Here is a 22,912-nt window from a genome sequence, read left to right as displayed (position 1 = left end):
ATTGACTTATGTGGCTCAGACTGTCAAGAGCTGTAGGGACTTAGGAGTGCCTCCTTACTGAACACTGTCCTGCATGTGACATAGGAGTGGGTGATGGCTTCCCGAAGGCTAGGTTCTTCGGGGGCCTGCAAGGCTGTTTCTGACCTGGCCTCTGCCAGGCTCTCTGCTTTCCTTGCATTCCAGCCAAACCACAGTACATATTATTGTTCCCTGAATTTGGACACTCAGTTTAGCTACCAGCTTTGCTCATGTTCCTCTTTCCTAAATGTTCTCTCTCTCATTTTTGTATGGGCTGACTTTAGCTCATCCCTCTGGACAGGATCAGAACTAATTTTTTTTTTTTTTTAAAGATTTTATTTATTTATTTATGTATTTGACAGACGGAGATCACAAGTAGGCAGAGAGGGAGGAAGGGAAGCAGGCTCCCTGCTGAGCAGAGAGCCCGATGCGGGGCTCGATCCTGAGATCATGACCTGAGCAGAAGGCAGAGGCTTAACCCACTGAGCCACCCAGGTGCCCCCAGAGCTTCCTTTTTTTTTTAAAGATTTTTTATTTATGTGTTTGACAGAGAGAGCCTGAGAGAGGGAACACAAACAGGGAGTGGGAGAGAGAGAAGCAGGCTTCCCGCTGAGCAGGGATCCTGATGTGAGGCTGGATCCCAGGACCCTAGGATCGTGACCTGAGCCAAAGGCAGATGCTTAACAACTGAGTCACCCAGGTGCCTCAGGATCAGAACTGATGAGTCCTTTCAACGACTTCTCTCACTTTCTCCTGTCCTTTGAGTTCCTAAGTCTTCTTGTCATAGCCCTTACCAAGATGAAATTTAAGTTCTGGTTTTTCTGAGATCTCTACCACTGGATTGTGAATTCTCTGTACTTTGTTCATCTATACTTTGTATAGTGTCTGGCAGTAATATGTGCAAAATAAATGGTTTTCTGATAGATGAGCAGATAAATAACTTTCAGCATATTATACCTCTGCCTAGGAATCTATATAACTTCTTTTTGGCGTTTAAAACCCTATAGACTCGGGGCGCCTGGGTGGCTCAGTGGGTTAAGCCGCTGCCTTCGGCTCAGGTCATGATCTCAGGGTCCTGGGATCGAGTCCCGCATTGGGCTCTCTGCTCAGCAGGGAGCCTGCTTCCCTCTCTCTCTCTCTCTGCCTGCCTCTCCATCTACTTGTGATTTCTCTCTGTCAAATAAATAAATAAAATCTTAAAAACAAATAAATAAATAAATAAAACCCTATAGACTCAAAAACTAATAAACACAGGACATTGTTATCTTCACATATACATGAAAACAACAATGAGGATTTGCCTTTTTCTTCCTTTTTCTGCCCCTACATTGTAAAACACAGTTCTGGTAAGGTTGCCCTGAAAGTGGCATTCACACAGTGCCTGGGTGGCTCAGTCAGTAAAGCATCTGCCTTCAGGTCGGGTCCTGATCTTAGGGTCCTGGGTTCTGCTCAGTGGGAGATCTGCCTCTTCCTCTGACCCTCATCCCGCTTATGCTGTCTTGCGCGCTCTCTCTCTCTTTCTCTAATCTTAAGGAAAAAGAGAAAGTGGCATTCATTGGCGATAGCAGTATAAATTGGTACAGCATTTTTGGAAAGCAATTAGGCAGTGTATCTCAAGAGCCTTAAAAGTGTTCATACATTTTGACACAGTAATTCCGCTTCTGGGAATCTGTCCTAAGGAAATAATCAAATATATAGAATAAACTTTACCTTTGATGATGTTAGTCTAAACTATAATAAGTTCACTCAGGAGAAAACTATGAGTTACTAAAAACAGTAGTCCTAAAAAATGGGGCTTATTGAAAACTATGCAGCAATGAAGACAAATATGTTATAACCTGTATATGTTATAATGTTAATTGAAAAATTAGGCTACAAAATTGGATAAACGATTTAACTCTGAATTCCAAATATAATGCAAAAGGAAAAACACTGGAAGAAACTATACCAAGATGCTGATAGGAGTTCCATCCTAGAGAGGAATAGGGGTTTAGGTGATTCCTTATGGTAATTTCAAAAAATAAACACACTAAATAGTACAAATATCCAAATTATTGGTTAAGAATTTTAAAATAATAAAACAAAACTTTAATTTCAGTTTTAAGCAAAGGAGTGATGTGGTAATATTACTCCAGTGACTGTGTGGAGGATGAATTCAGGGAGTGGTAATAAGAGTGGAAGCAGGGCTACATTCTAAAAATCTTGAGCAGGCCAAATTAGCATACCTTGGTTTACTATGTGAATGAGGGGATGGATGATTCAGTATATGGGTGCAGTATATGCCTAGTAGAGAACATTGGCTCGGGGAGTTTCATGACTTGTCCAAGGTTACAGGGCTAATAAGTAGGTTATAATATACATGCACTACCTGAATTTAAATCCTGGTTTTTCTGTTCAATTGCCCATGATTTTACTCCACAGCTGAGACCTCTATTAAGGTTTTGGGTAAATTTTTTTTTTTTTTTTTTTTTTTTTAATCCAACTATTGGAGTGTAGAAACTTGCTTAGTGTAGTATCTCTTTTTTGAGGAGAAAGGGACCAGAAAGGGTTTGTTAACTCTTTCTAAGGCAATGACAGGGGAAAAGACCATAGGTATCACAGTTGTTTCTGTCATCATGAGTTGAACTGACTAGTTTAGAAGTTCGTTAGGTATTGGCATGCTATGCTTGCTGTCTTGGTGGCTTCCCCTCCCACCCCAAGTTCTTGTGGTTCCTTTGTTGGCTTATAGTTGATGTACGTGGCATCAGTGCCTCTTGAGCTTAGGTATGCTATTCCATGCAAACAGACACTGTGATCATTATGCCAAGTTTATTAATGATGGTGCTGCTGTGAGGGTGTAAGTGGTCAGATTGACAGCCTCCAGCAGGGGACACCATCTAAGCAGCTCCCTGAAAGGAAGGGTTTGTCTGAGCTAAATGATGCCCTGTCCCCATATAGCCCATATAGCCTTGTCCAAGAAAAGGTGGTTTTAGACTTTCTGTACTTTGAAGTCTGATACCCAGCCCTTCAGAAGTACCCAGTTCATGTCGACTTGTTCACTGTATGACTGTGGGCAATTGACTTGGCCTTTCTGAAGTGGGGTTTACTCATTTGTAAAGTGAGTGTGTGACCTACAACCCCTTAGAGTATTGTGTTTGAATTTGAAAACCTTAACTCATGAAGGGGCTTCTAAGCCACATTAAAGGAGTTGAATCTTGGTGGTGGGAAGGCTCTGAAGAGTTTTAAACAGGAGGTGGCAGGAATACACTTGCTTTATCACTCAAGAGCCAGATGCTTAGATGTTTATGGAGTTAATTTGTTACCAGAGGGACAAAGGCAGAGTGGCTATGACTGTGATATCACTCTCAGTGGTCCCCTTTGGTCCAAACATATGGAACTGTGGGGTCATGCTTAGAGTGAGCTCTAAGATGCATTTAGATTGGCATCTTGTAGAGAGGTCAGGTATCTTCCCTTCTGTCTGAATGTAGGAAATAGGAAAAACATATTTATGTCAGTTCATGTGCTGTCTTCAGGATCAAGCTTTCTTGGGGCCATGAGGGGTAGAATTCAGTATTTCGAGGAAAGATTGTTGTAATGAGCAAAATACTGATTCCACATGAAAGGATTTAATCAACTCTCCTTAGACCTGAGGGGCACAGTGCTTGGCTGAAGTGCCAGGTTGTGCACCATTTACACCCTGCCTCCAGCCGCCTGGCTTCCTGCCCAGATCCCTCTGTCTAGGAAGACCTGCAGCAGCAGTCCATCCACGCTGTACTCCGGTCCATAGTTATGAAGCACATCTCATGTAAAAGAGTACACTTATGTTATCTCTGTTATCTCTTTTGACCCTCACAACAGCCTGCATTGCAAGTGTGTAAAGCAGGGATTTTTATCCCATTTTGCATATGGGGAACCTCAGAGAGGAGAAGTGCCTTCCCGAGTTCACACAGCTAGTGGAGGTGGAATTCAGGACCCAGAGCTCCACAGGCAAGCAGAAATCCAAAGCTGGTAATCCCCTATTGCTGTTTTAACTTATTACAGGCCCTATCTTGAGAGGTGTTAGCCCTCCTCCCTCTCTGTGTTCCTCATATCCCTTACTACTTCTGAGGTAGGCTGGAAAATGGGGATAATATACATGCACTACCATGGCACAGCCTTCTGCAGCCTCATTCAGAATAGAGTAGCCACAGGATGTGGAGGCTACATTAGAGACACAAACAATGAGCAGCAAGTAGAGGTTTCTTATACTGTCAGGCCCTGGGGCCCTGTTGCCCAGAAGAGAAGCTTAACCTGCCTTCTGGGTCCTTAAGGTACAGAGAGGCCTTTTGAAATCTTTACTTAGGGAGGGGCCTCTTCCTGACCCACTTCTCAAGTTGTATTCTCTTGCAGGGGGTGGGGGTGGGAAGGATGCTGCTTTACTCATTTATTCATACAACACCTTTTTTTTTTTTTAAAGATTTATTTGAGAGAGAGAGAGAGAGAGTGCACATGAATGGGAGGGAGAGAGAATCTCAAGCAGACCACACTGAGCACCAAGCCTGACTTGGGACTTGATCCCAAGACCCCAAGATCATGACCTTAGCCAGTATGAGTCTCTGATGCTTAATCAGCTGTGCCACTCAAGTGCCCCTCATTCAGCACTTAATGAGTGTCTACTTATATAATTCCTTTTAAGTTCAAGACACGTTTCTAAATAGTAGTGTTTTGGTGACACACCTGAAGAGATTATTGTATCTATAGTGCTAGTGTTCTTCATCACAGTTCTGTTCTGGGTGACATTATCACAGCAGAGTCCACCACCTTGCCTTTAATACTCACAAGGAGGAGTTCTTGCAGGTTCCAGCGATAGCAACAGTGGCAGCAATAGCTAATATTTGCATACTTTGTAATGTGCCAGACACTGTTCTTGGCACATTTAATTTTACTCTCCAGCAACCCCAGAGATACTTTTTGCTGCCCCCGTTTTACAGTGAGATAACTGAAGCATTAAGAACTTAAGACACTACCCAAAGGTCATGTCACATAGCTAATTCAATGACAGAATGAAGGTGTTTTGGCCTCAGAGGCTGCTCTCTTGACCAGCTCACATGGCTTCTTATGTGGGAATAAACATGCAGTTTTGGGCTCCTACTTGGTGACAAGCCCCTCCTCACAGCAGCAGGTTAATACTCCTCTCTACACCATATCCTATGAGCTACTCTATTTTGGTTTATGCTGAAAGATAGCGTGACATAGGCTCAGAACAGAAAGTTTTGTATGGTGATGAGAGTTGGGCCATACTCCTGGAAAATTTCAAGGTTACCTTCATGCTTACCTTCTTCAGCCAGTCATACTCTTGGGTATATGGCAGCATTGGGAGAATGAATCTTTCCATCTTATTTTTAAGAAACTCCCTAGGGTAGGGAAGACTGCTCTGTAGCTGCCATGATAATAAGACTGTGAAAGGTACAACATGCCTCCCCTTCCTGGCTAGTTTCCTAATGTCATCTAGTATCAGGGAGAGAAGCTCCAGAAGTACCAGCCTCTTCAGGAATATACTCTCCTCTCAGATCCCAGGCCTCAGGAAGGTTGTGGCATTCTCAGACAGCCTAGATCATCTTCCCTTGCAGGATATAGCATGACCTAGAGTAGATGACCAAGATAAATCACCTCCTTGAACTTACTATCCTTGGCCTGCTTACCCTGTTCTCTCTTTCTTGAGAGAAGCAAAAAGGAAAAAGATTAGGATCGTTTTGTAGATCAGTCTAACACCAAAGTCTAAAAGAATTGGGCTAAAAGGATTAGAAAGAAATGAAATAAAATAACCCATTCTTTCTTTGATTTTCATAGAGGTTGATGGGGGTAGGTAATAAGAGTTGCTTAGAGCTGTCCTTCTAGAGTATAGCCCACTGAATGGATGCGAGTCCGCAACTGTTGGGGGTCGTGGTAAGTCTAGAAATTGAAAGTGCCCAGAAACCAATAATTTGACATTTTTATTGTATTTTACAAATGTGTTTGTCTGTAATGGATTGGAAGTCTAAAAAGCAAAACAAACAAAGTGGTTCTTCACCACATGTAGTTCAGAGAAGCACTGGCTTATTTAGTGTGACAAAGTGAAAAAGGGCTTCAGTCTTCTTATCCATAAAATGAGATGAATAATGTCTACCTCAAAGAGTTGTTTCAGGAATTACCTGATGATAAAGAACAATTTGGGATACTTAATATGTGCCTGCCATTGTAATGTGCATTATCCTGTTTAATCCTCACCACTACTCTAAATCCCCATTTTTCTGAGACTCGGGGGCTTGCCAGAAGTCAAACCTTTAGGAAGTGTGTAGGTGGGACTGGGATAGGAGCTGGCACTCTTTCTTAAGTTTTTTTTTTTTTTTTTAAATTTTTTATTTATTTAAGTAATCTCTACACCCCACAGGGGGCTGAAACAACCCCAGGATCGGGAGTCACATGCTCCTCTGACCAAGCCGGCCACGTGCCCCAGGAGCTGACACTCTGAACTATTGTGTCATGTTCTTCATGAAGAGCCTGGCACATAAGAAGATTCCCCGTCTCCACGCCAGACACGCTGTCACCACTTTCTCTATTTCACAAGAAGTCTGGAGACTACTTTCTCATTCCATCCCTGACCCTAACTTATTTTTATGACCTTGGGCAAGTCACTTCTTTAGACCTGAATTATCTCATCCACCTTCAGTAGCAGGGATTATGTTTCATTCATCTTTGGTCCCTCAGCATTTGCTGGATGGAGCTTGGCATATAACGAGTATTGAGAACTGAGGTAGTTGATCACATTACATGATCTGAAAGGGCCCCTTCAGTCACTCCTTTCTTTGAATACCCTACATACCTTCTCTTCTGTCCCTCCTGAGCATCCTTGTATTCCCCACCTTCTCCACCTGGCAGCATGACCTTATTTCCTCGTGTCTGTTTGTCCGGATATTCTTGATCCTAGGTACTTTGAGACCACCCACATGGTACCCATGTTTTTACTTGTTTGTGAAATATGTCTAGGATAAACCCACCGGGGATAACACAAGTGAGGGATAGTAAGGGTTGGCTCACAAAATCAGAAACATGCTCTTCTCCATTCTTACTAGTGGGGCCTGGGCCGAGGGTAACCCTGCTGGCAGCGCTGCCAGACCTGAATAATGGCCGCAGCTTGGAACAGGGTTTTCCATGAGCTCCACTGGGATCTCCAGTAATTGGAACATGGCACCTTCCGACTCATAATGGATGGCAGAACGAGAGGGGCATTTGTCACTGCCTGACTTCCCTGCGGGAAAGAGGCTCATAAGTCACAGCTGACAGACCCTTTGATGACTTTTAAACTTCATTTACAGAAAAGAATAGCTATAATCAACCAACAGCAAGCAGTGACTAATCTTGCCACATTATCACTGTGAGGAGCCGGCCCCTTAAGCAGTAGGAAGGGGGCGGGGGACCATTCTCCAAGCTCACAGCAAGTGCTTACTGGCTCTTGGACATGAGAGTATGCCCTCAGCAAGAACCCCATGCATTTATGCCCAAAGGATCAGAAGATGTTAAAAGCTGACCTTCTGGCAGTACAGGGTGTGCTTAGCATGGAAGCCATTTTGGGCCAAGGTTAGAGCATCAGCTCTGGTCTCAAATAGACTGATCTGCATCTCTGCCATTTCCTGGCTTGTGTAAGGCAAAGCTCTGACCCTTAGGTTCCTAATCCGTGAAATGAGCACAATACACACCATCACCTACCCCACAGCAGAAGAAAAGTGCTAAGCAAGTGTTGGTAATGATTGTCACAGTCACATGGTTAGCCCTGAAAGGGCCTTTTGTGGTCAAGTGCTCCAGAGCCTGAGTCATGTAGCCCAGCGGCAGTAAAGCCAGTTCAGTCTTCCTATGGGAAGAGGGCAGGTCAGTGGGAGCAATCTAAATGGAGTAGGAAGAGCACAGTCTTTAGCAGCAGATAAGCTTTAGGGTCTTTTCATTCCTAATCATGCCACTTAACTGTGGACAAATTATTTAAGCTCTCTCTGAGCTTCAGTTTCTTCATCTGAAGAATGACTGGGTTTTGGTCATATAAAACTTCCAACACAGTGCCTAGTATAAGGCTACTGCATATTGAATTGTGTATTCCCTTTTTGTTCTTCCTCAAGACAGGAATTAGTATGTAGCTATCAAGGAAGAGGAGGCAGCACTGAAGAAATTCTCTTACTTCAAACATTTATTTCCAGCCCTACCCCGCGTATACTTGCAGAAGCGAGGGTAGAGCAGGGAGCAGAAAGGAGAAAAGGGGGGCATGGCATGTTTTATACATTGTTACCACACACAGTTCCTCCTGTCAGGCATAGCCTCTCCCCATATCACCACCCAGTTGGAATTCACCTTAAACATAGTCCCTTTTTGTCAAGCCTTCTATAGTGCTCCTTCCCATTCTCTGATATCCTGGACTGGTGGCTTCTGGGGCAGTGGATTCCAGAGCCCAGGGCACATGTGCTTTGTGGTCCTGGTGGATGTCCCTTTGATGTACTGGGAGTTCTTGAGATCAGGTACCCGACCAGGTGCTGGATGACTGAGTTGGCCCAGTGAGTATTTGGATAGCTATAATTATGATTGAATGGGTAGGTAGTGTTTGGATGACTTCCTTTGACAAAAAGAGGTTGACAGTTGTTTTTGGGTCCCATGAAGGCCCAGGGTTGTACTTACCCAGTCCTTGCTGCCTGTTTCTCCATAGCTAGAAGGGCTGCTTGTCACCAGTGTTAACTAAGCCTCAGCCTGAGGCTACAGTCTGGTAGAGTTAAGATGCAAGATAGAGGGAAGATAGGATATATACTCAGGTACTCTGTGGGGAAAGGTGACTGAGGCCCCAGTCCTGCCTCTGCTTTGGGGTCTCCCCTCAGTGCCTATCAGATGCTGATACCAATAATACAGTATAGGAATAGAAATCTCATGGTACAGCTGATGAATGAGTCACTGAATGAGTTACTGGCTGAGAAGGCCTGACACCCCGCCCAGCTCCTTAGAGTAGTGCCTGTCAAATCTGGCATGGGTTGGGGGGGGGCACCTTTATGAAATTTCTAGATTTGGTTCCAGACACTAGGACAAGGGAGAGAGTGTTTGTAGGCCCTCTACCCCCGACTCCCCTATTCTCAGGCAGAGTATGGAGCACTGGAAGATGATTAGGATAAAGAACATAGGGCTGGAATGCGAATGATCTAGAGTTTTCATTGGGCCCAGGGCATTTGAGTTTCTTACGTAAATACCTACTGGTCCCAGCCATCGTATCAGGCACTTTATAGCTGTTATCTCTAATCCTAATCGTGGGCATTGGTATAATTCCCATTTTGCAATTGAAGAATGAGACTTAGTTTAAGGGACATGTCCCAAGTTTACATCTCCTATTTTCTACTGTTTTAGGTGCATTTCCCCCTTTGTTGTTAAGAAACAGGTTCCTGAAAAGTGGGCTTTGTTGAAAAGGAAGCAGAAGACAAGGCCTGTGAGTACTCTTCCCCAGCATCTCCTCAGTGCCAGCACAGAGGGGAATATTTAGGAAATGTTTGTTGACTGAGTGAAGGGGATAGGATAATAATAACTACATTCCTTTATCCTTTTAGAGTATGTTACAGATGTAACAGAGCACTTTCATATTGATTAGCCTATTTGATTTTATATCCAATCTGAAAGGTAATCAGGACAAAGGTTATTCCTGTTTTCAGAAGAAGCATGATAAGGCTCAGAGAAATGGTGTGACTTGCTGCAGGTCACACATCAGAGCTCAGGCCAGGCCTGCTGAAACTGTAGCCTAGACCTCTCACCCCTACACCCCTCCCCGCCACTATTCACATATTGGGGGCTAGGGTTTCTCAGGGAAGTGGGAATTGTCAGGAACTAAAGAGCATTCCTTGGGAAATTAGTCCTGTCTGGCCAGTAATGATCATTTGGGCAATGCTAATGAGCTGGGGCCTGGTGAGTTTAATGAGATTAATAGATGTTCTGTCATCCTTGGCCGCCTGTTAACCAGGAGCCTCTGGACCAAGGAGGCCCTGGGCACTGATCAGTCTAATTGCTTGGCTTTCTCCAGAAATAGCCTCACCATCACTGGTATTTATTTTCCTTCAAAACCACCCAATATCTCTAGAGTTAACTAAGGGCAGAGGTCTGGCCACAAGCTCGTGTGATCCTTATCTGCACGTTAGAGAATAAGGCCAGAGCTTTTGAGCAGGACTGGCCTAGACAGAGGCTTTATATAGTCTCTGGGGGGCATCAGAACCAAGAGCAGCTGCTCTTCTTTTGAAATTGGTGTTTTTAAGAAGAAGAGATCCAGTGTCAGGGAGGAACTACAGAGTTGGGGCAGTGGGCGTTCTGATGGCTAAGTGCCTCAGAGGTCATGCTGAAGACTAGACTTGAACCTGATAGCCAGAACTGGGAGGGTGAAAGGATTGACATGGCAGAGCCAGAGGCCTGGGACAATTGCTGAAATGGTGTGTAGAAGTCTGGATTCAAGTCCCTTAGCTACTCCCTTTACTAGGTTGGATAGCCTTCTGAAGTAAGTCACTTACCTTGCTGATACCTCAGCTTTTCATCTATTAGATGAGACTGACAGTGTCTGGATCAAGAGTATAAACTGGTTTTGTTTACGAAAATCCTGTTCAGGGGCACCTGTGTGGCTCAGTGGGTTAAGCCTCTTCCTTCAGCTCAGGTCATGATCTCAGGGTCCTGGGATTGAGCCCCACATTGGGCTCTCTGCTCAGCAGGGGTCCTGCTTCCTCCTCTCTCTCCCCCTGCCTCTGCCTACTTGTGATCTCTCTGTCAAATAAACAAATAAAATCTTTAAAAATAAAATAAAACCCTGTGCAGACATGAGATGTTGTAGTAGAAAGGGAAAGGGATGAGGACCAAGGAGAGAGGCTGTCATTTAATCAGGGTGACGTCTTCTCTCACCTTGGCGATCAGTACCCAAGGCATCTCTATGAATAGGCGCTATGGTCGAAAGTCAAACAGACCTGGGTTCCGTTTCTGGCTTTGCTGTATTAATCCATTATTTGGCCTCTCTGAGTCTTCCTTCCCGTATTTAAAATACCTCCTCACAGGGCTGTTGTATTAGATAAGGTTGGATATGTAAAGTCTGACACTGAGTAATTTGGCTCTTCTTAACCTTGATGGTTCTCTGAGGGGTCTCATTTACCCAGAGTTCAGGGGCGGTCATACCTTTTCAGGGTTTTTCTACCTTTAGAAAGCCTTATCACTTTACCGTGTGTTCAGGCTGGCTCTTGGTTTCTAAAACATAGCTTCCATCTAAAATGTTTCAGCTGAGAAAAACGATTTGTTTTTGCCAGATTTCCTCTGTTTCTTATTAGCTTGGAGAAGTGAGCCCATCCCTTCTAGCTGTAAATTGCATTTCAAAGCGTGCGTCTCTGGTGGGTTTTAATTAGCTTAAGGGCCCAGCTTTTATGCAGCAATTGTTTCTCCAGCAGGTAAAGGTAAAGACACATACTTGGGAGCCAGTCCCTGGTTTTCCTTAAAAATAGCATATCTGGGGGCGCCTGGGTGGCTCAGTGGGCTAAGCATCTAGATGCCTTCGGCTTGGGTCATGGTCTCGGGGTCCTGGGATCGAGCCCCCGCATCAGGCTCTCTTCATCAGGCCTGCTTCCCCCTCTCTCTCTGCCTGCCCCTCTGCCTTCTTGTGACCTCGCTCGCTTTCTGTCAAATAAATAAGTAAAATCTTAAAAAAAAAAAAAAAAAAAAGCGCATATCTGGATTGCTCCCTCCCAGCCCCTCACTGTTCTGAGGGTTGTCTCTCGCCCTCCCAAAAGAAGAAAGGGAATATAAGAACCCTAGACTTAAAGGAACAGTGGGATTCTTGGCCCTGCTACTCATGGGCTGGGGCACTGTGGCCAAGTCCATTCTCCTCCGTTCCTCAGAGCGAGGGCCTATAAACTCCTTGTTCACTGAAATCCCCGCTAATCTGACATTGCAGAAGTCTCTGGAGATTAGTCTGGTTCTTTCTTCCTCTCTCTCCCACCATCAAGAACAGTCTCTCTACCCACCTTTTCTTGGCTCAGTGCTAAGATGGGGCCTCTAGGGGCTGTAGACACCTTGCTCTCAATTACACAGCTAATCTGTGAGGCAGAGCTTGGCCCACGGGGAAATAGCTTATCAAATCAAGCTGCTGCTGCTGAATAGGACGTCAATATTTTCTAGGATTCCTACTCTTAAGCTAGGGGGAAGCCTGCGAAAACCAACAAAGAATAGCATGGGGAAGATTGAATTGGGGGTGGTTGGTCTTTTGGGGGTAAGGGGTGTTTGGGTCAGACTCTTGTCTTTTAATGAGATGCCTGGGACCTCCGACCCCAGTGGTCTGTGCACCACCCCCCTTTTAGGTAGGGCTATGCTCCTGGGACACTATTGTTACTGCTTTCTTCCTAATATTTTTTGGGCACTTACTGTGTGTGTCCCAGGCTTCATCAGGCTTGCCTCTAACAGTTGCAAGGCAGAACAGAGTACAGATGGAGACTTAAATACTATATGTCTAAATAGTTGAAGGTTGTAAGTGAAACTAACAGATTTTAAGGTTCATAACAACCTGGAAGACCATGTCTGAATTTAGAATTCTTGACTCTTTGGTTTAGAATTCTTGACTCTTTGGGATTCTGTACTTGAACCTAGCAGTTCCAGAAGAGCTGATCTGGGCATGCTCTTCATTTCCTACCCCCAAGTTGATCCCTCACTTGCAGGAATCTCATAAACATGTTTAAACACAGAAGGTTTCTCATATCCCCACAGACAGCTGTCCCTTTGGGCTTAGGAAGTATGCATAATAGCAGCACACACGCCCTTGGAGACTGCCTTTGAAAGCAGATAGAGGGCTGATTAGATAGGGAGGGGTTGGTTCCTAGAGCATGCTTTGGGAAAGCATTTCTTCATGGTCCTGCAGATGCCTCACTCAGAATGGCCACAGGCATACTCTCTTGTAGCCTTTGTGTGACATGGCTTCTGGCTGCCTTTTCTTGGCATTGTTCAGAATGCTCCAGTCTGATTTTGACCCTCATTTAGAATCCACCTTACTGTGGCAGTGTTACTAGAACAGAGAAGTTCAGCTAGTCAGTTATTAGATCCTATAAAGAGCTTTAACCATTGGCAAAGTCCTTTTCTGTACATGGTCCCAAACCCCAGGTGACAAGAGAAAAAACGGAGTATGGCCAAACCTGAACTTTACTCACCAGCCAAGGAGTGAGTGCTGATCCTGTTGTATCACTAAACACAGGTGTTTAACAAATGCTTACAGCTTGGTGGTATTAGAGGCTGCTGATAGAGGTCTTGGGGAACGTAGCACCTGTCCTGTCCCTGCCAGGTCAGTGCTGAGGTAGTAGTCACCAACAGGTCTAAACCATCATCCCCTCTCTTTCTATCTTGGTCTACACCCCAGGCCAGTGGTTGGTTCCTTCCAGCCAAAGTAGGTGACACCTCCCCTCATGCCTCTGAGCTGAATCAGCCAGGAGAGTTATCTGATGGCCATGGAGGAGCCCCACAAATTTCTGTGTATATCCATGGATGGACAAGGAATTAACATTGGAATGCCTTGTCATCCAAGTCGGAGAGGGATTATTAGGACTGAGCAATGGGGTCCCCAGGGGAACCCACATACATGGAGCATTTTCTACTGCACATGGACAATAAGTATAAGTGTTTTCATGGGTGAGGTCTTTTGTGTTCTTCACTGCTTAAAAAATGGTGATTGGATGCAGAAGTATACTGAGTAACAAAAAAAGAGTCTGTCCCTTCCAGGCCCTTTCCAAAGCTGGCACCAACCCTTTCATCAATAGCAGTGCCCTCTCAGCCCCTGTCTTTTACTTCACATGTGACCCTAGTATATCCGTGGAGCTACTGCAAGCCCACCATAGGAATAGGTTTCTTCACAGTTCTTCTCAGGGCCAGCCTGTGGTTTCCTTGCAGTCATTGCCATCTGCTGGTCAGAACATGCCAGCTTCCAGGCAGGAAGGATGGAAGAAAAGGGTCTCTTATCCTAGTGGAGCAATAAATATGGCTTTCCCAGCTTGTATTATGCTCTGATTCTCTGAAAAGAAACTCCCTCTACCCAAAAAGATTAGGTTAGTAGGCAGGTGTTTACGGTTAGCTTGGGCTGGTGCTAAAGACCCCTACTGCTTGGGGTCTTTAGCACCTTCTGTAGTAGCTCAGCAGCAGGAGTATTTAAATAGGAGTGTTCCAAAAGGGAGTTGTCCTGTGCCAGTGAGCGGAAGGCTGGTCCAGGAAGTATAAATACCAGTACTTAATGTTAGGCTTTTCCTACTATCATCAAGCCTCTTTTTCCCTTCTGGAGCTTGTCCTCTGATGTAACCTGTCTGTGTCATGGGTAGGAGAGATTTGTATGGTCCTTTGGGGAAAAGACATTGCCAGGTTGTAGAGAGCAAAGAGTAGGTGCGATACGATACCTAAGCAAACAACAAAATTTGAATGAGTCAGTGTAAAAATGGGTAACTTTAAAAAATTAATTTATTAAAAACAGTTCTCTGGTAAATATTATAGTATTTAAATTGGCTTTAGCTCTGGGACGGAAAGGGATAGAGCTGGGAAAAAAAAAAAATGGGCTGTAGGGACCAACTGACCTGGGTTTGAGTGCTCATTCCTGGCAAGTTTAAGAACTTACTGTGGTCTGTTTCTGATAAAATACAACAATCGTAATAGTAATACTGTTTATAGGGTTTTCTTATTACTCAATATTGCGTGTCACCCTTAGCCTGCAGTGAGTGCTCAGGGAGGCTTGTTTAGCTCACCTTTTAAAAAATGACTGGTGACAATAAAGACAGCCAAAGCTAGGTCAGTGTCTGGATCAGACTGAGTGATTTTCATAATGTAGAACTGTTCTGGAACAGGTTTTACTTGCAATTTCCCCATGACTTCTTTGCCATGGTTCTACATTAACAGAAGAAAAATGATGGAAGGTCTTCAAATTTAGATCCTGCAAGGGGTAACATTTCCCAATAAGCGTTAAAGAAGGAATGGGTTTAAAAGAATTAGACTCGGGAGACCAGGGTTCAAATCCTGGCCCTGTCGCTCACTGACATTGTACTCTCTGAATGTACATTTTCTCCCTTGTGAATTGGTCTGGTTCTGCTTCTGCCAGTACCAAATGAGGGACCATGACGTCAGCAGTCTAGTAAGTTACAATAAGGGGAGGCTGGGTGCTATAGGGGTATATGTGTAGCAGGGCACAAAGCCTTCCAGTTTAGCCAGGATGTGGGCTATGGGTGGCCCTTGAGCCCAACTGGGGGACCCAGCTTCACAGTGGCTCTCTCTCTTCAGGTGGCCATCATGTCCTTGAAGATCCAGACAAGCAACGTAACTAACAAGAATGACCCCAAGTCTATCAACTCTCGGGTCTTCATCGGAAACCTCAACACAGCTGTGGTGAAGAAGTCAGATGTGGAGACCATTTTCTCCAAGTATGGCCGTGTGGCCGGCTGTTCTGTGCACAAAGGCTATGCCTTTGTCCAGTATGCCAACGAGCGTCATGCCCGGGCAGCTGTGCTGGGAGAGAATGGGCGGGTGCTGGCCGGGCAGACCCTGGGTAAGCGTCTCTCCTTGGCCTTGCTCCTGGTGTTCTCCTGAGCGGGTTCCACCGATGACTTTCTAGCTTCTCTCTTACGTTCTTTTCTGTTTCCCTTGCTACTACCCACTGCCTTTATCTGAAATGTTATAACTTTTAAATAGTTGTAAATTACATGTAAGTTATAAATTAGGTAGTCATAAAATCTGCCTAGAGGGGAGTATTTCGGAGCTTCTCAGAATTGCTTCTGTGTTATCTCTTGTGGTTCCAGTTAAATTGCAGATTCCTAAGAAAAAAGGAACAGAGTGGACTAGCATAACTATAATGTTGGGCTATAGATAGCATAGGTTAGAACTTTTTATGAGAGGTGGTAGGAGGGGCTGGGAGCACAAGGTGAAGTATGTGCCTTTGGCCTTGGTGATATATATGTATATGTGATACCCATACAGATATAGATATACATACCTATATATATATACATATACATATCTATATCTATATCTATATAGATGTTGGAGTCATGTCTCCGCGCACTTGGGGAGTATAGTTGTTATTTTTGTGTGTGACTTGATTACCTGGATACATGAACGTGTGAAGATATACATGAAGATACATATTTGAAGTCCTTATGTGCACAAGTGTACCTGAGAGTGCATATGATGTCCATGGCATGCGTGTGAGTGATATGCTTGTGAGCATGCATGCAGGTGTCTGAATGTATATTGATTTGTAAATAGGCCTGTCTCTCTGATGTGTGGGTGTGAATAATGTGTGAAGACCTCTGTTGGTCGTTTAGTTAGGACAGTCCACGTGTACCTCACCTAAGCACATAGAAATCGCTGCTCATGTGCTGCCAGCATCTGACTGTGCCTCCTCCCCCCACACAGATATCAACATGGCTGGAGAGCCCAAGCCCAACAGACCTAAGGGGCTAAAGAGAGCAGCATCTGCCATATACAGGTGGGGCGCTCTGTCTTATCTGTCTCCATCTGGGTGGGATTGGTCCCTCTTTGCACAGAGGGAGAAAACACTGGTTGGTGACAGTGTGCTGAGCCTAGAATTTGGGGAGGCGTTTGGAGATGAGGGCCTGTGGAGAGTGGGCTGAATGGCTGTCCCTAAGCCCTGGCCCTCTCCCCTTTGTTTCCCCAGTGGCTACAGCTTTGACTATGATTACTACCGGGACGACTTCTACGACAGGTGAGCAGGGGAGGGGCGTGCCCAGGCATGAAACAGCCAAGCTGGAAGGGTCCTGAGAGATTGCTGGTGCAGCCCATTCAGTCCTCCAAATGGGAACCAGAGCCCAAAGGTGTGGACAGGCATCTGCCCAAGGCTGCTTCACAAATGGGTGGCAGAGCTGGGACTAGGGTCTAGTTCTGCAGGTACCCAGGTCAGAGCTTTCCCCCACCCCACGCTGTTTCCCGCTTTCTGGCTGCCCTTCTTCCTCCTAATCCTAGGGTGGGACTCGATGGGACTGGATAGCATGGGACATGTAAACCTAGCACGCTGGATTACAGAAGAGGTTACAGGAGTAGGTGCAGGGAGTTTGAGCCCTCACGCTCCTGCTATTTAGTCTCCTTACCTCCTGGAGGTGCTCAGCCAGGTGGAAGGGACCTCAAAGCTCAGTGTAAGCCCCTGGCCTTTCATTTATAGCCAAGAGGCCAGCGGTCCTTTGGAGGTCTGAATTAGTCCCCAGTAGCCTATGTCCCATCCTTCATCAGACCCCAGCCTTGAGCTGTGGGCTCCATTCCATGGCACCAGCCACATTCTTGAGGCTGATCTTGAATCATGATGAGGCTGTTCCAAACTTCTTCTTCCCTCCCTCTCTTCCTCTCTCCTGCTTGGGCCATGGGAAGGAAGAACAGAACCTCTCAGAGCCTTGGTTTTCTCGCCTCTGAATGGTTTCAGGAGATAGTACGGTGTAATGGAACATGCCCTAGCCTGGGAGTCAGAAGACCTGGGTGCTAATCTCAGCTCTGCCACTGAATGGATTGTGTGACTTTGGGCAGATGCCCTCCCAGTCTTGAAATGGGCTTTTGCACCAAGTGATCCCTCAGGGCTCCTCCAGCTCTGGGATTCTGTGGTTCAGTGATTCTGACCAAGGCCAGAGCCGCCCCCTCCCCTTAGGGGCAGAAATGCAGGGTCCGGGACTGGATCCATTCCCAGAGACTCTTCATCTCCAGCCATCACCACCCCAGGGCAGGGACTCTCTCAGTAAATGAGTGCCAAGCCATGGGACATTGAATTGCCTAGTGATGGCATGTTTTCTGGCTGTCTCAAAAGTGAGCCCATAGTGTACCCCTAAGGCTGCTTGTTCCCTGCAGAAAGGTAATAGTAGCAGATGTGGTGCAAGAGACACCCCCCGCCCCCGCCTCAGCCTACAAGCTTCTGCCTGATGGGCAGGATTAAGAACCCTCTTGGAGAGGGCTATGTGTTGCCAGTCTATAGTCTTGGAGCTCAGGGGTCTGATTTGAGCTGCCGAACCTTGATATTCTGCTGATCTCTTCCCCTCCATCTCTGAAGTAGACTAGAAGAATGGGGTGAGTAAGGGGGCCCAACTCCATTCTCATGCCCCTGAGATCATAGGCTCCTGGTTGGAGTCTCAGCACCCTGGCCTTCCACCTATCACACCTTTTAACATGTGTTTTTAACCAAGTGTTCTCATTCTCTGCCCTCACAGCAGCCTTTGGGAGGGATGGGGTCTTGGCACAGAATTTGGAGCCATCCTCATGAAGCAGATGGGAAAACTGAGGCTCTGGCAGACTTAGGGATACCCTATTCCCACATCTTTCTGTTCCCAGCTGGCAATTTGCGTTGCTTTAGGGACATTTGCAAACTCTGACCAGAGGTTGAGGTGGCAGTTGAGTGAGCAGAAGCCAGGTCAGGTAATACAGGAGATCTAGGGAAGGCTTCTTTCTGGGGGGTCATCTCAGTTGGCTCCTTTCTTGAACTGGGGCTATAACCATTACCACCCACATGCCCTTGACCCTACCTGACCGGCAGGAAGGGTGGATGGAATGAGACTCCCAACAGCTTTTAAGGTCCGAAAAGCCTTTCCTTTTAACACCTACCCCCCCGTCCCCCCAGGGACTTGTTGGGAGCAGGCAGAAGTGTGTAGCACAGGTTGCCCACCGGCCCCATGTTGGTCTAGAGTCGCAGTGCCCTCTGGTGGCCACAGGCCATGCTGCAGCCTCTGGCCCGTTTGCCCCTACAGGCTCTTCGACTATCGGGGCCGCCTGTCACCTGTGCCAGTGCCCAGGGCCGTCCCTGTGAAGCGACCCCGGGTCACAGTCCCCTTGGTCCGGCGCGTCAAAACCACCATACCTGTCAAGCTCTTTGCCCGCTCCACAGCCATTACTGCCAGCTCAGCCAAGATCAAATGTGAGTGACTAGATCTTCCTAGATCTTTTTTGTTTTTCTTATTAGTAAAATAACAGAATCACATATTTTTACATTGGAAAATAGATGAAGGAACAAATCTCCCACAGCTCTGCAGCTCTGACACAACAAAGTGAGTATTTTTATGCATTTCTAAGAGGAAAAGGCTGACTTTTGAGGAGGAGGGGCTTGGGTTGGACACAGAAATGTCCAGTGCTGTGACATGGAACCCAGTGAAGAGAAGCTGTCATCTTTCCTCTAGTAAGGACAAGTTTTCAGAGGCCTGCTACTCCACATTCATTCTGGTGTACACATGGCTGTAGTCAGGCACCCAGAAAATCTGATGGTAAAAGACCTGCATTTATACACCTGAAATCTGGGCATCATCCTATAACACGAAGACAAACACATATGCTTGCTCAGATGCACACTACACCTGCATTCTTATCCATCTCCAGTCCCTTTCAGGAGTTGAGAGGTCAGGGGAAAGTTCACAGTTTCAGAAAGGCCAGCTGGTTACTGTAGGCATGGCCTCAGACGGCTTCTAGCCTTTTCCCTGGCCAAAGAAATGCAGGTGAAGACAGTTCCTGCCACTGGCCTGCCTTCCTAGTTGATTGAATGGGGTTGGGGTCTTATGTTATTGTCAAGCTCCCAGCCCCTGGGTGACAGCCCTTTACTCCCTTCACTCCCAGTAAAGAGCAGTGAGCTGCAGACCATCAAGACAGAGCTGACACAGATCAAGTCCAACATCGACGCTCTGCTGGGCCGCTTGGAGCAGATTGCTGAGGAGCAGAAGGCCAACCCAGGTCAGCTTCCAAGGGTCTTTGCCCAGCTCAGTGAGCATAGGGCAGAGTGTGGGGAGGACAGTGCGTAGGGCAGAGAGAGGGGCTGTGGCTGTCAGTGCCACCTGGGTCCACTGTGATGAGGCCTAGTTTCTAGTAAGATACTGCCCTGGGAAGCTACCCCGGGCTGAGTTTTATTCCCTTCTTCCCACCCTTTTCCCCTCAAGATGGCAAGAAGAAGGGCGACAGCAGCAGTGGCAGTGGTGGGGGTAGTAGTGGTGGCAGCAGCCGGCCACCAGCCCCCCAAGAGGACACGGCTTCTGAGGCAGGCACGCCCCAGGGAGAAGCACAGACTCGAGACGACGGCGATGAGGAGGGACTGCTGACACACAGTGAGGAAGAACTGGTGAGGGCACGGAGAGGAGGGGCTTGCAGGAGGGCAGCGGGTGGGGGGAATGGAGAGCAGAGCCTCGGAGCTGGTTGGTGGTCCTGTGAGCTCCCGCCTTCCTCTTTCCCTGGGGTTCTAGCCCTGTGAAGAAGAGCAGGGGAATGCCTATTTCAACTGCCAGTCCAAAATCCCCCTGAGGCCTGAGGTAGACCTCTCTTCAGTCCAGGGCCCAGTCTGGATTCGATTTCCAAACAGGTTGGATGAGGGAGGAATCGGGCTCAAGGGAGTGCACACGGTCTGCAGAGCTCCAGAGGGCAGGACTGGGGTTGCCTAGAGAAGCCACTGGAAGGTTGGGTATCCACCCTACCTGAGGATTTTCTAAAAGCCATTACTGCCCAAGTATGAAAGAAGGGCAGAGAGGCATGGAGTCATGGAGGGAGCTCTCTGTTACTGGAACTTTTCAGAGAGAGACTGGGAAGCCATTGGCAAGGAGCTTTATTATTATGTAAAGTAGCAAGGTAGACCAGACTCTGAGTGTGTAAGTTAGTTGTTGTGTGCTTAGTGGCCATTTACCTAAAGGCACTCAAATGAGCACCAGGCCCTGTAGTTTCTGACTTCATTTAACTTGGACAACAGCCTTTCGCTGTTCAAAGTATTACTCTTCCCAGCTTTTACCCAGTGAGGAAACTGAGACTCAGAGGAGTAGAGTAACTTGCTCAGGGCCTTCTAAATAATAAGGGCTGAGCCAGAATTAAAGCCCGGACTTCTTCACCAGGTGTGGAACTTTATCCTTTTCATCAATGCTGGGTCCTGGCAGGAGGACAGAGGCCACCATACTTAGGAGGTCCTCCTCCTCATGCCCCTACCTCATCTCTCCTTTTTTGACCCAGTTACTCTCTAGGCATAGCAGTCTCCGTAAAGACCCTAACAAAGGCTTAGGTGCCCCAAAGATGGGGAGCTCACCAGTCTACTAGGCTTTCAGCCTGCTGCAGTCTGAGAAGGTCTTTCTATGCAGAAATGTGTCCCCTGCTGCAGCTAGAACATCCTTGACTGGTCCCTTCTCTCTTCTGGGGGGTCCCCAGACCATCTTGTTGGAATTCCAAGCCAGCTGTGTTGAGACTGTTCATAATCATTCCCCTTGGCTTTCTATCCCTCTTTGGAGTTTGGCCTCCAGATGTGCTCTGGGCTCCAGGGACGACTCAAAGTTGGGAATAAGTGATGAATGGTTTCTTGTTGCCTCCTCCCTATCAGGAGCACAGCCAGGACACAGACGCAGAGGATGGGGCCTTGCAGTAAGCAGGTACGGGGGTCCAGGTGGACGGGGGTGAAGTGAAACAGACCTGTCAGGGTCGTGCTATGCCCATTGAGGAAGGCTTCCCCATCCTTAGCCATTCTACTGTGCTCCTTTGTGGTGGGAGCTTGGTAGGCTGTGGGAGTAGCAGCCCTGGATGGGCTAGCCGGTCCAGCCCTGCAGGGGTTTCCTCGGCGCACTCCGGGCGTGTTGTCCATCTCCTCTGCCCTTGAAGAGCTCTGAGTCTGATGGAAGACACAAACTGTTTCTAGTGTGAGCCTCATGAGGGTCTGGAGAGCCAGGAGGTCAGAGAGGATGTGGTGGAAGAGCTGATAATATGTAGTTGAGCCTGTTTAGGGTTGAGGGAGAGGCATCTGAGGGAACAGCTTTAGCCAAGCTCAGGGGCTCTGGTGATCCTCAGTATGTGGGAGTCAGTCAGGAGCCTCCTGCAGCGGTAGTCTTGGCTCTGCATGGTCAGGGCGAGTTCCTAATCAGCTGTTCGTCATCAGAGAGGGTTGGTTGTGCTGGGCTTAGGGGCTGGGACTTAATCCTGCCCGGAGGAAACTGTCCCAGCCCTGCAAGGTTGTGATGGGGCCGGCATACCAGATGTGGGGTCTGAGGCACTGAGAGGGGCAGCCCGGTAACGTGTCTCACCAGTCCCAAGGTGGTAATCAGTGGAGCCTAGATTTGAGTCCAGTGGTGTGTGGCCTCGAAGCCTGCTCTCAGGCCGCGTCCACCACCTTGCTCTGCCCCATTCCTTTGGGGACCATGTTCATGCTAACACAGGTTTAGGTGGAGGAAGGTCTCAAAGTAGCGTAGGTGTCTTTGCATAAGACACATCCATGCTGTAAGATGCTCCACCAGCAGACAGTTTAGGAAATTCTGTATCTGTAGTCTGTCCTCTGGGAGCTTCCTGGTTTGTTTTGCCAAAGAGGCTAAGTTGGACTTCGTGAAGCCAGTTCACAGATGAGATGCAGGGCTCAGGTCAGGAAATGGAGGCTCAGGGAACAGGGAGGGACTCACCCAAAGTTCCATGTCCAGAAAATTAGAAGACCAGAGCCAGAGTGCAGGCATGTGTCTGTCTGCTAACAGCAAACACCATTATCCCCTTTGTCTTCCCAACCCTAGTTATCAAGAGTACTGGGGGCTCTTCCTCTTAGCCTCAGTCTCTCCTTTGTCTCTCTCTTTCTCAGCCTGGCAGGAGTGATGGCCACCGGCAGGAGAAGGGCATGCACTGTACCAGGCCTAAAGCTGGGCACCCACCCCTGGAGACTACCCCCAGCGGGTCCCAGGAGAGCTGGCAGCAGGCACCTCCTCCTCCACACATCCCAGCCAGTGCCACATCCTCTGCAGGTGGAGTTATTGGCCTTCCCTTCCCAAGTGCCCTCCCTTTTGGCACTGCCCAGGCCAGAGGGCAGAGCACAGAAGTTTCCCTACACTCTACCTCCCCTCCCAGGACACTCCCAGGCTTGGGGTTTTTCTATAGGTTGGAGAGGGGAGGGTCACAGGGAGGGTACCCTGACAATAAAGAGATTGGATCCCAA

At 47.1% G+C, this 22,912-nt stretch overlaps 1 protein-coding gene across 10 annotated transcripts in view; it reads left to right on the top strand.

Annotated features, from left to right (window-relative positions):
- Nucleotides 1–22,912, top strand: part of RALY (RALY heterogeneous nuclear ribonucleoprotein) — an 80,798-nt gene extending 57,886 nt beyond the window's left edge. For 6 of the 10 annotated variants that reach the window (XM_059133494.1, XM_059133485.1, XM_059133488.1 and 3 more), the window contains 8 exons: nt 15,289–15,553; nt 16,420–16,492; nt 16,682–16,729; nt 18,744–18,910; nt 19,600–19,713; nt 19,917–20,095; nt 21,329–21,377; nt 22,562–22,912. In XM_059133494.1, coding sequence (XP_058989477.1) covers nt 15,298–15,553; nt 16,420–16,492; nt 16,682–16,729; nt 18,744–18,910; nt 19,600–19,713; nt 19,917–20,095; nt 21,329–21,373 — 882 coding nt within the window. In that variant the 5' untranslated portion in view covers nt 15,289–15,297 and the 3' untranslated portion in view covers nt 21,374–21,377; nt 22,562–22,912. Of the gene's footprint in view, nt 1–9,384; nt 9,464–15,288; nt 15,554–16,419; nt 16,493–16,681; nt 16,730–18,743; nt 18,911–19,599; nt 19,714–19,916; nt 20,096–21,328; nt 21,378–22,561 lie in introns of all 10 variants that reach the window. The other 4 variants (XM_059133491.1, XM_059133492.1, XM_059133493.1 and 1 more) reach the window with 2 other exon arrangements.

The sequence above is a fragment of the Mustela lutreola genome, chromosome 9 (genome assembly GCF_030435805.1).
Source record: "Mustela lutreola isolate mMusLut2 chromosome 9, mMusLut2.pri, whole genome shotgun sequence".
Classification (NCBI taxonomy): Eukaryota; Metazoa; Chordata; class Mammalia; order Carnivora; family Mustelidae; genus Mustela; species Mustela lutreola.
This window is presented reverse-complemented; position numbering and strand designations above follow the sequence as displayed.